Source organism: Electrona antarctica (assembly GCF_951216825.1).
Source record: "Electrona antarctica genome assembly, chromosome: 9".
Lineage (NCBI taxonomy): Eukaryota > Metazoa > Chordata > Actinopteri > Myctophiformes > Myctophidae > Electrona > Electrona antarctica.
This window is the reverse complement of record NC_136790.1, coordinates 38,536,518-38,551,495: the sequence shown is the minus strand read 5'-3', so window position 1 is coordinate 38,551,495 and position 14,978 is coordinate 38,536,518. Positions and strand designations below refer to the sequence as shown.

Genomic DNA, 14,978 nt, shown 5'->3' with positions numbered 1-14,978 from the left:
CGTGACACACACAGACAGACAGACAGACAGACAGACAGACAGACAGACAGACAGACAGACAGACAGACAGACAGACAGACAGACAGACAGACAGACAGACAGACAGACAGACAGACAGACAGACAGACAGACAGACAGTTTAGGCCAGCTTCTATAGTTAGTGCTCACTGCGTTCGCAATCACTGCGTTCGCAATAAAGGCAGAAAGGGCCCAAAAACCATGGGTGAACCATGAGTTGTACAAACAATGTGGGGGGCGGCAGTGGCTCAGGGGTAGAGTAGCCTGTATAGGAGCCAAGATCTCCTGATAGCTATTGTTTTTGTTACAGCCTGTCTTGTCCTTGCTTACATTATAACTATAGTCTGATCCCTGTGCTCATTGGCAGGACGAATACACCACTGACACGACTCACCATCTAGTCTAGAATATTGTCTCCGGCCTCATCAATTACTTGATTGATCCAGAATTCCATGACTTTCTTGGTGAGCTTCATGCATGGTCACCAAGAAATACAGACTATGTTCAGTCAAACAGAAATTCAAAGTAATGTAGCATGCTCTGTGCATCGGTCTGTTTTTTCTTTCATCCTTCATTCAAGAAAAAAAAAAAAAAGTACTGTACCAATTGTATAATAATGTATAACCTGTTATAAACTTATTTGCCAAAAAGAAGAAGAAAAGAAAAAGAATATAGGAAGGGTGGGCACTGCCGCACTAGGGCACCAATACAAAGTGGGCATCAGATCTCGGAAGTAAAATATGTCAAATATGCCGAACCCTAATACTTACATTCTAACTAGTGCCCAGATTCCCAGAATGTTTTGGTGCCCAGTAAACAGATGCATTGATTTGAAACGATTCCTCATTTGACTGCAATACACCAATTTCACCAGCAGGTGCCAATCACATACACAATACACATGTTAAATGAAGCTGCCGTTAGATGAAACCATATTGGGATTTTGTCTTTACATGAAAACCATTTGACTTGGATCTTGTCCATCCCTAGTGTCAGCCATGCAAAGTAGGATTTGTAAACGATGAAAGAACCATTTCATCCAATTCCTTTGGAAACAGTTTCCACCAGGGCATGACTATGAATGTTGTCATCAGGTATAGGGCCAAGCAAGGTGTGTGTACCAGTGAAAGGAGAGGAGGAGGCGGGGACAGCGACATTTTCTCTGTCCCGAAATGTTTCACCAAATCACTGGAGCACACACTTCACAGCAGACTTAGCATATTTGCACCTGTTGTGCATGTTAAATGTAACTAAGGTTATTACATTGGAATAACGCATTCTAACCGGACAAAATGCACAACTAAAGTTGCTGAATCAACAGATCTATCTGGGACATCGTATTCTGCTAAAACAATAATCATGAAAAAGGGAGCATTGCATTTTTTGGGTCGAAAGAACCACTCTCTTTTCGACACCAATTTGAAAGTCAAGGAGATGGGTGAGTAGATGGCCTATGTCACTTTACTTATAGAATGTGAACATACGTCAATTTTGTTTTAATGTAAAAAGTCCGTTTACATACATTGAACTGAAGAGTTTGTTTTGTTAACAACCTTTGCACTTTTGAAACCCGAGATAAAGTTAGGCTATACAGAATGATTGTAGAGGCGACACAAGGCCTTGATCGTGACTTTGTATCCTCCTACTTATATTTATACTGATAGTTACATCCGTTGACTTTCATTTAATGAAATGGCCAGACTTTTCAGGGAAAGTTACAATGCAATTGCAACGTCAAAGCGTTAAGAATGAACAGTTGTTAACTTGTTATCGTATTTGAGGGCTATATAGCCTATACCTTATCCATGTATTATGAAACAAAACTGTAAGTTGACTTCATCACATAGGCCTATGAAGTTCTGGAAGAAAGTCTCTTTTTTTACACTAGCTGGAGACAGGTCTGAGACAATGTGTTATTGATTGATTGATTGAATCAATCAATCAATCAAGAAGGACATAGGTCTGAGACAATGTGTTATTGTTGTATCCTATAAACATTTCCTTTGATGTTGATCTGATTGTTTGTGTATTCTTTGATGATACGCGGCTATAGAGAAACTTCTGTGCAAACACTCAACATTCATGCGACATTTTGTATATTCAAATCAACGCAGGTGCATTACATGGAAATTAATCATTTGTTTAGACTGGGTAAACACCACAAATATTTTAAATATAATACGTTCAGCATGGGTTCATCCACCATTGGAACTCGTCAATCTAAATCCCACTTGTTCTTAAGGAGGATATAGGCTACTCTAATGATGATTACAGCAAACTTGTGTTTTCTACCTGGAGGGTTTAACAAGACATGACCCTCAGAGGTCATGACATGACCCTCAGGGGTCATGTCTAAAATCAAGTTTGATCTGAAATTCAAACACATTCCATTTAGGCAACTTCCCCAAGAATTAAACTGTCCTGAATATGGTTCTAGAATCCCCAATATCGTAATATGATTGTATTTGGTGCAAACATTCTAATAGCTTAGTTATAATAATTCAGAAATGTAAGGACTTCTTGATGATTATTTGATATACAGATGCATCCAGCAACAGCCATCATTTTGTCTATTGAGTACTGAGTAGCCTATAAGTGTATAAAGTATTTTAAATGTTTTCTAATTTGTTCTGAACGTTTTCATTTAGTTTTTTGTCAGCAACAAAACTACATGAAAGCATAGCATTACTTTAGGTTCATTGACATGGAATTACAGCTGTCCTATTCTCCACTTCAGAACATTATCTAATTAGCCACCTTTTCCACAATTATAGAGAACTTTTCGTGAGTAAGGTACAATAGACAATTGAACACTGTCTGTTGTTATAGAGGGTTATGTTGCATGTTGATGACAGGTGCCCAAGTCTTTCAACACTGTTGAAAAGTGCAATTACATAGACCTGGCCTGGTCTAAATCAATTCATTTCAGGCCATATTGTTTGATCTTGTGTGTTTTGCCATGATGTGTTGTATACAATGCACACTAGGTCCACAGTTTGCATTCATGCAAACCAATAAGACAATAGCTTAAACTTGTCAAGAATATAAATGCACAATTAATATAAAAGTGCACACAAAGTATGTATTATGTAAAATTGCTGAACAGCATGTGCTTTTATAGACCAACAGCAGCCTGACACAGACTAATATACATGTATTCATTTGCAGTTACCCCACACAATGTGGAGCTGATGCTGGACTCATCAGCAATCCCTGAATCAGGCACTGCCAAAGTACGGTCCAGACCCACAGTCAAACATTACATTGTAAGTAACTCAGTAAATCATCATGATGCATATATTATATAGACACTGGTCAATGCTTACCCTAACACCTGTCATGGGATAAAATTACATGTCTCTAAAAGCTCTACATCAAAGAATAATTAAAAATCACACTTGTGTGAAGTGACATCATCATACATCACATTCCGTGCTCAGCCAATAGAATCATCACATTCCGTGCTCATACACACAAACACATCACATTCCGTGCTCATACACACAAACACACAAAGCTGTGCATAGGACATGATGTCAGATCTGCTACAAAGCAGTAAACGTTTACAGTCAGTGGGCTGTTGGAAGGTGCCTCTGTGAATTAAACAGAGAAGTCCATTTGCTGAAACAGGGTTCAAATGGAGGGCTTTGTTCAGATAACAATCTCTTAAGAACATCAACATAATTTCAACTATGTCTTTTAGCAATGCAGATGGACTTTTCAGTCATTACAGTATGACTGATGATTACAGTATGATTGATGATATGACTCAAAGGTTTTATCGTGCCATCTTTCGAGTACACAGAAGACAAAATATTTGATTTTGGTCTTCAACATGTAGCAGCCATAACAACAATAACAAAGTAATAATAAAGAATAGCAAAAAAAAGTATACATTAATCATCATTTTATGTGATTGAAAGTGCTGCACAAGTGCTGTACATAATTCCTACTTCTAAACATTATCTGTATGTGTTGTGTGTGTGTATCTATCTATTTCCCATGTGCCACAAAGTGGCATGATGTGCCAGCCAGCCTTGTATGTGTTTAAATATTGAGGTAGGTGTGTGAGGTAGAATTTCCCTTTTGACACTATTGCTGTCAAAAGGAAATTCTAATGGAATGAATACAGTTTAAATTGAAAGGCATCTCTCAACTGGTTCCCACACGACCACACCTCAGATGTGGGGAGTGTTCTACATCTATGACCGCCTCTGTGGCATGGGCATACACTGTAAAATCCTGAGTGCTCATTTAACTCTGAGAGTGCACACTTCAGCATTAGGGGAACATTAGCCAAACATAGCAGATCTAAAATCTCACAAGGCATGATAGGCATCACGCTGCGACGACTTGAGAGCTTGTAGATAGGCTTTTTATGTAGAGCAATATTGTATACACCTGTGTTGCGGATTAAAATGTTCATAGATAGCTTCATCCTTCATAGACTTGTTTGACAGCACTATCATTTACGCTATGTTAACCTAAACCCACAATACTTGGTCTGCTCTTTTTTGTTCCATACACAAACCTCTTTTCCGAAAATAGACGATCTACAAGCCTATTTTTGGCTAGGGTTCAAGTAGTTAATGTAAAAAAAAGAAAAGAAAATCCAGTCAGATAACACACAAATAGAATGAACCAATATTTTATTATTTATTTATTATTTTATTATATGTGAATACAAGTGTGGATATATTTTATCTTGGTGTTCAGGCTCTGCTACATTTTTCTCCCTGCTCAGCAGAATTAGATAACCATCATTAACCATTAAGAGCAGGGAAATAGATATAAAACAACCCCCTTGGCACTGCTGGTGCTGGGGTGGCGGTGGGACCAAACAGCTGATAACAACAAACCATGAACGCATAGTCACATACACAGAAGGAGCGCAGAAAGAACACACTTCAGGAGCTTAAATAACCCGCCTAATTGGTCAGCTGATTGCCACGTCAGCGTATGACGTATGGTATGGAACACGTGGCACGTGTGTTAACCTCTCAAGTGTATTCAGACTGAACTAACTTGCAGACTACGTATCATATTTGGTGGACCCCCTGCAATAACTCTGAGAACCACCTAGGGGTCCCGGACCCCCTGTTGAAGACCCATGGTGTAGAGAGAGAGAAGAGTCCAAGTCCAAGTACAGCTGTAGCTCAGATCCGTTTGACTAGTGGGTTTAAGTGGTTAATCAACACTCCGGATTCTATTGTGCTGTGTTGGATTGGGCACACCCAGCAGTACATGGGGTTGGACAGCTCATGAGGCATCCATGACAGACAGTGAGTCATATGGCAACAAGAACATGACATTAAAGTGAAACACAAACCACACCTGTAAATCTGTTGTGTAATGCTCATGCCTCTACAAGGTGCCTTTGATAGATGCCACACAGTAATATCAAGGTGTGACATATGGGATGAGAGTTAACTACTTGAACCCTCTATACTTCGGGGATATGATTTGTTCTTGTTATTTGCCTCTGTTTTGTTTCCCTTTACACGAAGGGCTCCATCTTGCGCCACCCTTATCCCTTATCCCTTATCCCGGAACCCTAAACGTATTTGCCATTTTTTACTATTTTGAAAAACATTTGAAAATAGTTCAACTAGCCGATCTATATCGAGACATTGTGAGCTTGTAGATCAAAAAAATAGGAAATTAGTTTAGGGATAAGGGTTAAGGGGTGGCACAAAATATAGCCCCAAGGGGCTCCATATTCGTCACCGCTAAACCCCTTATCCCTACTCTTTGCCTTTTTTTTTTAATTACAATTTTGCAAAGCATTTTTGAATAGTTAAAATGGCCAGTCTACATGCTCACAATGTGTCAATTGATCGACATTATATATTGTCAATTACTTGCATGAGGGGGGAGAGCTGCTTTAGCAGATAGTTTGAGGGTCCAATGGAGGTTTTGTCCGAAGCACCTTTTAATACTTTTCATTGGTTCCACACTTTTACAACCAACACACAGACGTAAAGGGTGTTCAGCAGCATTGATGCATGGAAAAAAATCGAAACCTTAAAAAATGGAGTTAGGTGTTTTGACTGTTTTCCTCCCGACAGCGTCGATTGTTTTATATCAACAAATCCATTAAATCGATTAGTTTGATTAACTACTCCATTCAGTGACAGACATTGAGATGAATAGAGGTTCCTTTGTATTCAGATCCAACCACAACTTTACAGTAAATACAACTCTATGATCCACAATCCACAATGTTCAGCCTCTTTAACGTTGAAATGAGTTTAATATGTGTGTATTTGATTCATGCTTTATTAGACTGCACAAAGTGATTCAGCAGATTGATGTCAAGATGTCAATTCTTTGATGAATTGAACATTGTGGACCCTATTGGAAACAAGTGTAATGCTTAATTGGGTCGTCCACTCACAGTTAACAGCCTTTGTATTGAGTCTGTGCTTGAAATGTACTGTAATTCTGCAAACTGTTAATACATTTTTCAATCAATCAATCAAAAAAAAGACTGTCACTCTGGTCAAGGCCTGTTATAGTGCTGCAGTGGTTTTCCTGTCCTTTAGAAAGGGCATGTGCCATGTTCACCCTATTAGACTGCTATTATGTCAACACGTCTGTGTTTATTTTTGGTTGACAGTGATACTGTAGGAGCAAGTCTTTCTCTCTATGTGTGTGTGTGTGTGTGTGTGTGTGCACGACATGTGTGTGCTTGTTGTAGCTAAGCAGTGCTGTAGCCTAGGCTTTTTCAGATGAAAAATTCCCTGCATGTGTATAGGCTATACACTCACGCATGGGCAATGGATGAAATTATTAGCAGGCACCGGTATACACTTTCCCCCCAAAAAACTTCAGTACGGCACAGTACATATATAGTGTATAACGATAGACTACACCACGTACATGTAGCTACTAGCTAAGTGACTGCATGGGGTTTTTTAGTCATAATAAAGCATGCCCATTTTAATAACATCAACTTAACTAGTCAGCATTACTACATATTGTACTGTCACTTAGTTTAGCACATATCTGTCTATAGAATAGAATAGCATCTCAGGGTATAAAGAGGTGCTGAAGAAGACATACCGTGAGCTTGAGCTCAGGGGGCATTTGGCTCCTGTGAGGGCATGGAGACAGGGCTGGTCTAGCGCGCCAGTCTGTTCTGTGTTGATCTTTCTTTGTCAATCCTTCATCTTCATGGAAGAGTAATTTTTACCATTAGAATATCTACTGTTGTAAATTGCTTTGCTGCCTTTCTGAATATCTGGATTTTCACATTTCTTGCAAGAACAAGACGATACATTTTAAGTTTTGGTATCAGTTGCGCAAGGGCGGTATTACGCATGATGACCTTGTTTCAAGGGACATTACAATTAAGTGCCACAGCCGTTTTGAAAACAGGTTTGTTCACTTAAAGCTCTAATCCTATTAAAGAACGGTATGCAGAGGCTATCTCATCACTCCCCTACTTCTCATATCACGTTCCACTTCCTGTGACTATCTCAGAGGTCATCATGTCTGAATGCTGAATGTTGTTGTTCTTTCCCACAGCCCTCCTCTGAGATTGTGCAAGGGTTTGCTGTCCCAACACCCACAGTTCCTGACATTCCCACTCACAATGAAATAAAGACCAACGGTTTGGGTAAGAATCTGCCATGAAACTATTTTTTAATTTTGTATTTGCCCAGAGTTCAATTATTTACCACCTTAAAAGGAGAATTCCATGCTAGAAGGCTTTCTTACCTTTATTTGTAGTTGTTACGTCCCCACCAAAGAGGTCCAAGTGTTATTTTGTGCAAAACCTCCTTATTGGCTATTTCCCCTACCATAAGCCCTCAATGAATTGCATTGAATTGAATGGGAATTGAATGGGGCTATGGGGTGTTGTGCTAATTCGCTTATTTCCATCGCTCAAAATCATTATATTTTTGTATATATCCTCTCTTCATAATGTAAATAATATCCCAAGCGGCACACTTTACTACTTATTTCGATGGAAATAAGCGAATTAGCACAACACCCCATAGCCCCATTCAATTCCCATTCAATTCAATGCAATTCATTGAGGGCTTATGGTAGGGGAAATAGCCAATAAGGAGTTTTTGCACAAAAAAAACACCTGGACCTCTTTGGTGGGGACGTAACGATTACAAAGAAAGGTAAGAAAGCCTTCTAGCATGGAATTCTCCTTTAAGCATGTTAAGTATTTGGTCTGGTTTCAGGCAGAGTCGGGCTGATTGATCACAGTTTAACCACTTTCGGCCTGCCGTCCATATTTTGGACATTTTCAAAATGTCCAATAGCAAAAATAGACGGCCGCACCATTGTGATGCATTGTGAGCTTGCTATTTCTTTTAGTGAGTGTCCCTAAAGGGTTAAAATATAGGGCAAGTAAATGTTTGTCCAGGCTATTGCACAATATATTTCTGAATGTGTCAGCCATAACAAATACCAAGCATGTTTACACTGTGGGAGTGAACGCAAGATTGAAAAGAATGTGATATTAATCATATTATATCATTTCATGATTTCACAAATCTGGAAAAACATACTGTAGAGCAGGGATGCCCACCCTTTTTTGACTTGAGAGCTACTTTCAAAATGACCAGCTTAACAAGATCTACCCACCTGAAAATAGTTTAAATATGTACCTGAGGGTGCTTTAGAATAGCGGCGCTGGCATTACATAAGACAAATGCACTTGGAATGGGAAATAGAGCGGGAGAAACGGAATAGGTAGGGTTTTGTTGTATTTATGGGCGTCTACCAATGTTTGTGCACAGCAACACTGAAAACAAAATGTTGCATTGTGGATTTGAGGTGACAGGCGCTTTTTGATGTCAATCAATCAAGTCACCTTTAATTCAAGTGGCAGATGCCAAGAATTGTCTTTTTATATATTTAATTTAAATATTCTTTAGGGGCATCTGTCATGTGATCTACTGGTAGATCACGATCTACCTTTTGGGCACCCCTGCTGTAGAGTATATAGGCAATATGCCTTTTGAGGAAATATAAAATGAACACAGAAAACAAAACAAGTTAAACAATATGTATCTTTTCCATCGTCATGCTTTATAATAGGCTATGCATTTTGTGTGACTGTATTAAGACCAGTGGCGTGCACAGATAGACACTAGGGGGTGCTAGAGAACCTGCCCTTTTGAAGAAAAGAAAACTGTACAGTATGTTATGTGGACCATGGTGACATTGATCAATTCTTGATAAAAAGCTTCTAATATATTATTTAGGCCCCAAAATCTGTACATCTCACACTATTAAGGCAACTGGCCGGTTCCACACGCTGCACAAGGTAGAATCTTTTCACTTGAGCACCTGCCCCCTAAATGTCTGTGCACACCACTGATCAAGACAATGTCAATAGCTATAACATTCCCACAATTGATTGATTGATTAATTGATTGATTGATTGAAAACAGTTTGTACATACAGTTCAATGAAAGTACAGGTCAATACAAAATCTGCTAAGAGGATAAAACCAGAAAAAGCACTAAGACTCCATTTTCATCAAAGTGTTCAACCCCAATTTTACCATATAGTGAAATATTATGCAATGTTGATAAAGTCATCAAAGTAATTATATAGATCAAATATAAAATACCATTATGAGCACAGCAAAGCAAAGTACATACGTACATATTATTGAACTCACATTAGTATAACAGGATATTGCAGGACACATACCGGTAATAGACCACACTAGACATCACACATGAAAGCCATGTGTGATTACAAAACACCCTTTTGTCCGTCCACATCTTCCTAATAATGCTGCTGTTAATGCTTCCTCCCAAATTTTATAACAACTTCTTTATACTATAACTTGTGTCTTGTTTAACTTCCTTCTGATGTCACAGAATTTTGGGGCAATTTTGTTTTATTTCTCTCATACTCTGTCTCAATACATTATTTAAGACCTTTTACTTTTGTAGATAATTATTTTTGCCTACATACATAGCAGATGATACATAGTTCAGGTGAGCTAGGTGAATAATGGGTAGCTTCATGTTACAGCATAAACAAGAAAGCCTGCATTTGACAAAGGCATTGCATTTGAATTATAAATAACTGCTTTGAGTATTGTTTTAACGCTGCTCATGATTTTAAATGTGAGATGAACCTTTGTTAATAACTAAGTCTAAAAAATGCAGCCCGTAATCTAGGCGTGATGTTCGACTCCAGTCTCTCATTTAATCAGCAAGTCACTAAGGTTGTACAATCCTGTTTCTTCCAACTCCGTAATATAGCAAAAATAAAATCATTCATCTCATTCCCTGACCTTGAGAAGGTAATCCACGCTTTCATCACAACACGCTTAGATTATTGCAACTCACTATATTCCGGACTCAATAAAAAAACTATCTCCCGTCTTCAAATGGTCCAGAACTCAGCAGCCAGATTATTAACCAATTCCAGAAGGCGTGACCACATTACCCCTGTCCTCGCCTCCCTCCACTGGCTGCCTGTTCATTTTAGGATTGATTTTAAAATTTTAATTACCACTTTTAAGGCACTAAATGGCTTTTCCCCCCATCTACATAAAAGATATGCTAGAGCCCCATAGGCCAACACGTAGCCTTAGATCGGCAAGCAAGGCTCTCCTGGTAGTTCCGGCTACCCAGCGTGTCACCATGGGTGACCGGGCTTTCTCGGCCCGTGCACCTAAGCTGTGGAATGCCCTACCAGAGGCCCTAAGACAAATCACCCTATTGAGCTCTTTTAAATCACAGCTAAAAACCCACTTGTTCACGATGGCTTTTACTTAAATTATTGATCGTTTTATTTTGTGTTCACCTGTTTACTTGTATTAATATTGCTTATTGTTGTTGTTTTATTCTACTACTGTATTTTAACCTGTATTGGAAAGCACTTGTAACATTGTTTTAAAAAGTGCTTTATAAATAAAGTTTATTATTATTATTAAGTCAATATTGATTCACCTGTGTGCCGTACATCTAAACATCTAAACATTGGTCTCCATCCTACCTCAACACTTGTCTTTTTGTTTTTGTTTTATAGTCAGTGGAGATCGGTGGTCAAATGGATCAGCTCTCTCTGTGCCTGACCTAGTGAAAGCAGAAATAGTGGTTCCTCCTCCGCCTTCTGTTGCGCCTCCACCACCACCCAGCCACATCATTCCTCCTCCGCCAGATTTTATGGGTGATCTAGACGACCTTGACTTGGCAAGTATTCAGCCTCCATCCATGCCGCCTCCAAAACCACCTTCCCTGGCTCCTTCTTTGGAGGACGAGGACCTAAGTTCCCTGAGACCCCCACCTATGGCCCCTCCGAAGCCTCCGTCAACTTGCTCCAGTGCCTCTTCATCATCCTTGCCTATTTCTACTCCTCCACCAAACAAAGTTCCTGATATATCAGAACATCCAAAGTTTGCCCCACCACAGTCCCCTGCTGAATGGCAACACAAGGCTCCGAAGATCCCACCTCCAAAGCCTGTGAGGTTGTCTTCTATGCCTTCTATGGACGGCCCACCCCAAAATCCCGCCCCACCTCCACCTGTCCACTCACCAAGGCCATCTAGCTTCAACCCCCAGAACACAGCTAAGCTCTACAGTATTCCCAAGACCTCCATTCTGACCGAGCATGTGGACCGCGAGATGAGGCCCAAGTCGATCTTAGTCCTGGAGGATTCTGTGTCTCTCAAGTCTGTCCCAGTGCCTGTCCAGGTCAATGGGAAAACCTCATCTGTGGCTCCACTACCCAAGCCAGTCCACACAAATACCTCTGAAATCCAAACAAAGAAGGACCTACAGGACTTAAAGGCGACCTTAGAAGCAAACCTTCCTGCACAAAAACCTGCTTCTCTGTCAAAGAGGCCGCCCAACATTGAGTCTGTTTCAACAACTCCACCTAAATTCTCACCGAAGCTCCAGAAACAGCCTGCTGCTGTTCCCTCACAAAAACCTGCTTCTCTGTCAAAGAGGCCGCCCAACGTTGAGTCTGTTTCAACAACGCCACCTAAAGTCTCACCGAAGCTTCAGAAACAGCCCGCTGCTCGCATCAACTCAGAGAGTAATCAGGCAGTGCTTGACAAATCTCTAAGTCAAAGCCGCCAATACAGTCCTTTAATAGATAAACTGCGTAACCTGAAGGGTAGTGAGCCCAGTGGGGTACGGGAAGGGCCTGCAGCTACACCCATGTCTCTTCTAATGGCAGCTAAAGAGCGCGACAAGCACAGATCCTCCCTGTCACGTGAAAACAGCACTACAAAGAATGAGCAGTCCACTGCAAGCATTCAGCCCATTGCCTCAAATCCCAATTCTTTTGTCGTCATCCCCAGAGCTGCCTCGTCGTCTTCTATCACATCACAAGGCAAAATTGAGGAGAATACAAAGTCTGTTGTCTCCTCAGAACCCACAATAACAAACCCGACTGTAGGACATCCCAGGAGCCCTGCATTGGTCCAAAAAGGGACATCATCTCCAAAGCCAGCTCTGAACAGAATATCTGGCATTCAATCATCACCTGCCAGCAGCCCAGATATTGAAAGGCAGAGTGTAGATCAAAGCTCTTCACCATCTGTGAGTGCACTGGTTCAGGAGAATGAAGAAGAGGTGTGTATGCCATTACTGCCTCCCCCGCCAGAGTTTGGTGATGCTGATGATTTAGATGAGGCTATGGAGTCTCCACCCAGGACCCCTGCACCTGACCCTCCAGTGACGAGTGCATCATCACCAGCTGCCAGTCCTATTCCCTCTGCTAAACGTCCATCTGTGGAGTCTCCACCCAGCATCCCTGCACCTGACCTCCCAGTGAAGAGTGCACCATCACCACCTGCTAAAAGTCCATCTCCTCTACCGAAACATAAGCCCCCAGCACCTCCAAAACTTCCACCTCCTGAAACAGATATCAAACCAAAGCTGCCGGTCCAAACCAAATCTAAGGTGCCTCTTACACAACCACTCACATCTCTCTCAGTCAGTCAAGCCACTCTCCTAAGTATCTTGCAAAAGAAGATGTTAGAAATGGACCATAAAATAACTCCTATGAGTGTACCTGAGTCCAACGGTGATGACTGGGGTAACCCCTTGTCTGATGAAGAAACCAATGCCCCTGTAGTCCTTAAGGCCCCACCAATGAACACGACTTCCACCATACCAAAAGTAAGCAAAACAACAGGCCTGGATTTGAACAAGACCTCCACCATGCCGAGCAAAACAACAGGATTGGATATGCGTGAGTTGGAGAGTAAAGTTGCCAAAAAGTATCAAGAGAAAGGTGCCACCAGGTAAGTGGCTTCATTAAGGCTTCGTGAAGATAGATAAAACGGCCTGAATTAGTTAATTGATTCCGATGAGTTATTGTTGTTGGCTTTTACAATCATAAATCTATTCTTCCTTTCAGCAATGGACCGTCAAAGCAGCAATTTGGAATGACATTTACAGTTCGACCTGGAACCAAGCAACCCATCACCCTTGTTAGTAAGGGGGAATCATCATGAGGAATTATGCTTTATATTCATATATACAGTTGCATATAAAATTACAAATGATATGGTATTATTGCATTACACTACTAGAGTAATGGTCTTCTGAGTTATGGATAATGCGACACAATGTTGCTTAACCTTCAAAGGCCACCTCTGTTCTTTTTCTCTCTACTTTTTATCCATGTGTCTAGTTTCAAGTTTGGCAGACCATTTTCAACTGCTTGCTTTTGCTGCTCTTTAATCACTGACAGATTAAAAACTGGTTTAAATTTAAAACTAACTGAAAAACACTACATTGTATGTATTGTACTCAGTTTAGTAGAAAAAGGGTTAGAAACATTGTTGCAAAGCGTTAGTATTCTGCATTTGCTGTACAGACAGCTATTGTATTCAGTACAGGAATAGTTATGGTTCATGCCGTAATTATGGGTGCCATAATTGTAAAATATTAGTTTGCTGTTACCTTTGTATTGTGTAGGTTCCTAAGGCCATGGGAACAAATTGAAATGTTTTATTCATGACATTCCTAGATGAATTATTCAGATGGGTGCCAGATTTTGATCTGAGAAGGATTGATTTTCATATTTATTGGTCTAAAAATCTATTTTTGCTTGTATTATAATCTTAATTTCTATTTCCCAGTAAATGTTATTAGCGACATCATGTTGTTTTGATGTACATACTGTATCAGTTTTGTTACGTCGGAAATTAATGAGAAATGTCAGGATTGTGCAATGTGACTATATGAAGTATGTCTAATATATTGTACACTAATACATTCAGATCTTTCTTTAATTAAAGCAATAATTAATTGAATAAATTGAAGCAGTTAATTCATAATTTGTGACCAATTCATTTTTTGGGGTTCTATTGGAGGTTAGTAAGGCGACATCCCTCGTGAAGAATGTCCATTAAGAGGAACATAAAATAGCATAAAATGTTATCAAAAACAGAACGTTTTGGTGTGTTTTAAGAAGTGATGGAAAACACTGGACTAACTCATCTCCACGGTCAAGTCATTCCAAAACCCAGAGGCCCTGGTGGCAAAGGCCTGATTGCTTTTTGTCTTCAGTTTAGACTTGAATGACCTGTCACATGCTACTTAAAGTATAATGACATTTGGAATTTTTTGCCTTATATTGGTTGATAATGGTACCCCAACTTTCAGCAGCTGTCACAAAGTTTCCCAAGGGAGTTGGGTTGGAAGAAAATGTTCTGTGATAGTAGACACCTTTATGAACACATCTGTGAAGAAAGCTAGTGGTAAGCATTTATTTTTTGCAGATTTGCCACAACGTAAGCTAACTTTACCTAACTATAAGAGCGGTTTTGAAGGTATCCAGGGATTCACATTTCTTAACTTCTGTTGGTAAGGCGTTCCACATTTTGGTGGCATAGGAGCGAAATTAATTTAACCATTTGTTTGAGCCGAATCTGGGTTGAACATGGTTTGTGAAACTCCCTCTCACTGGTGTTGTGATCATGGACATCGTTGACATTATAGTATTTTGAC

General features: G+C 40.0%; 1 protein-coding gene across 1 annotated transcript; it reads left to right on the top strand.

The window, feature by feature from the left end:
- The first annotated feature begins 1,224 nt into the window (after positions 1 to 1,224).
- LOC306929372 (uncharacterized protein) lies at positions 1,225 to 14,285 on the top strand. The gene is made up of 5 exons (XM_079509879.1): positions 1,225 to 1,456; positions 3,187 to 3,284; positions 7,549 to 7,639; positions 11,038 to 13,264; positions 13,381 to 14,285. Exons 1-5 carry the CDS (start codon positions 1,378 to 1,380, stop codon positions 13,475 to 13,477), a joined length of 2,592 nt encoding a protein of 863 aa, XP_079366005.1. The 5' UTR covers positions 1,225 to 1,377; the 3' UTR covers positions 13,478 to 14,285.
- The last annotated feature ends 693 nt before the right edge of the window (positions 14,286 to 14,978 follow it).

Coding starts and splice junctions, on each gene's coding strand:
- LOC306929372 (XM_079509879.1), top strand. CDS start 1,378: ATGAAAAAGGGAGCATTGCATTTTTTGGGTCGAAAGAACCACTCTCTT. Junction 3,285..7,548: donor CCACAGTCAAACATTACATT/GTAAGTAACTCA, acceptor TCTTTCCCACAG/CCCTCCTCTGAGATTGTGCA. Junction 7,640..11,037: donor AATAAAGACCAACGGTTTGG/GTAAGAATCTGC, acceptor TTTGTTTTATAG/TCAGTGGAGATCGGTGGTCA.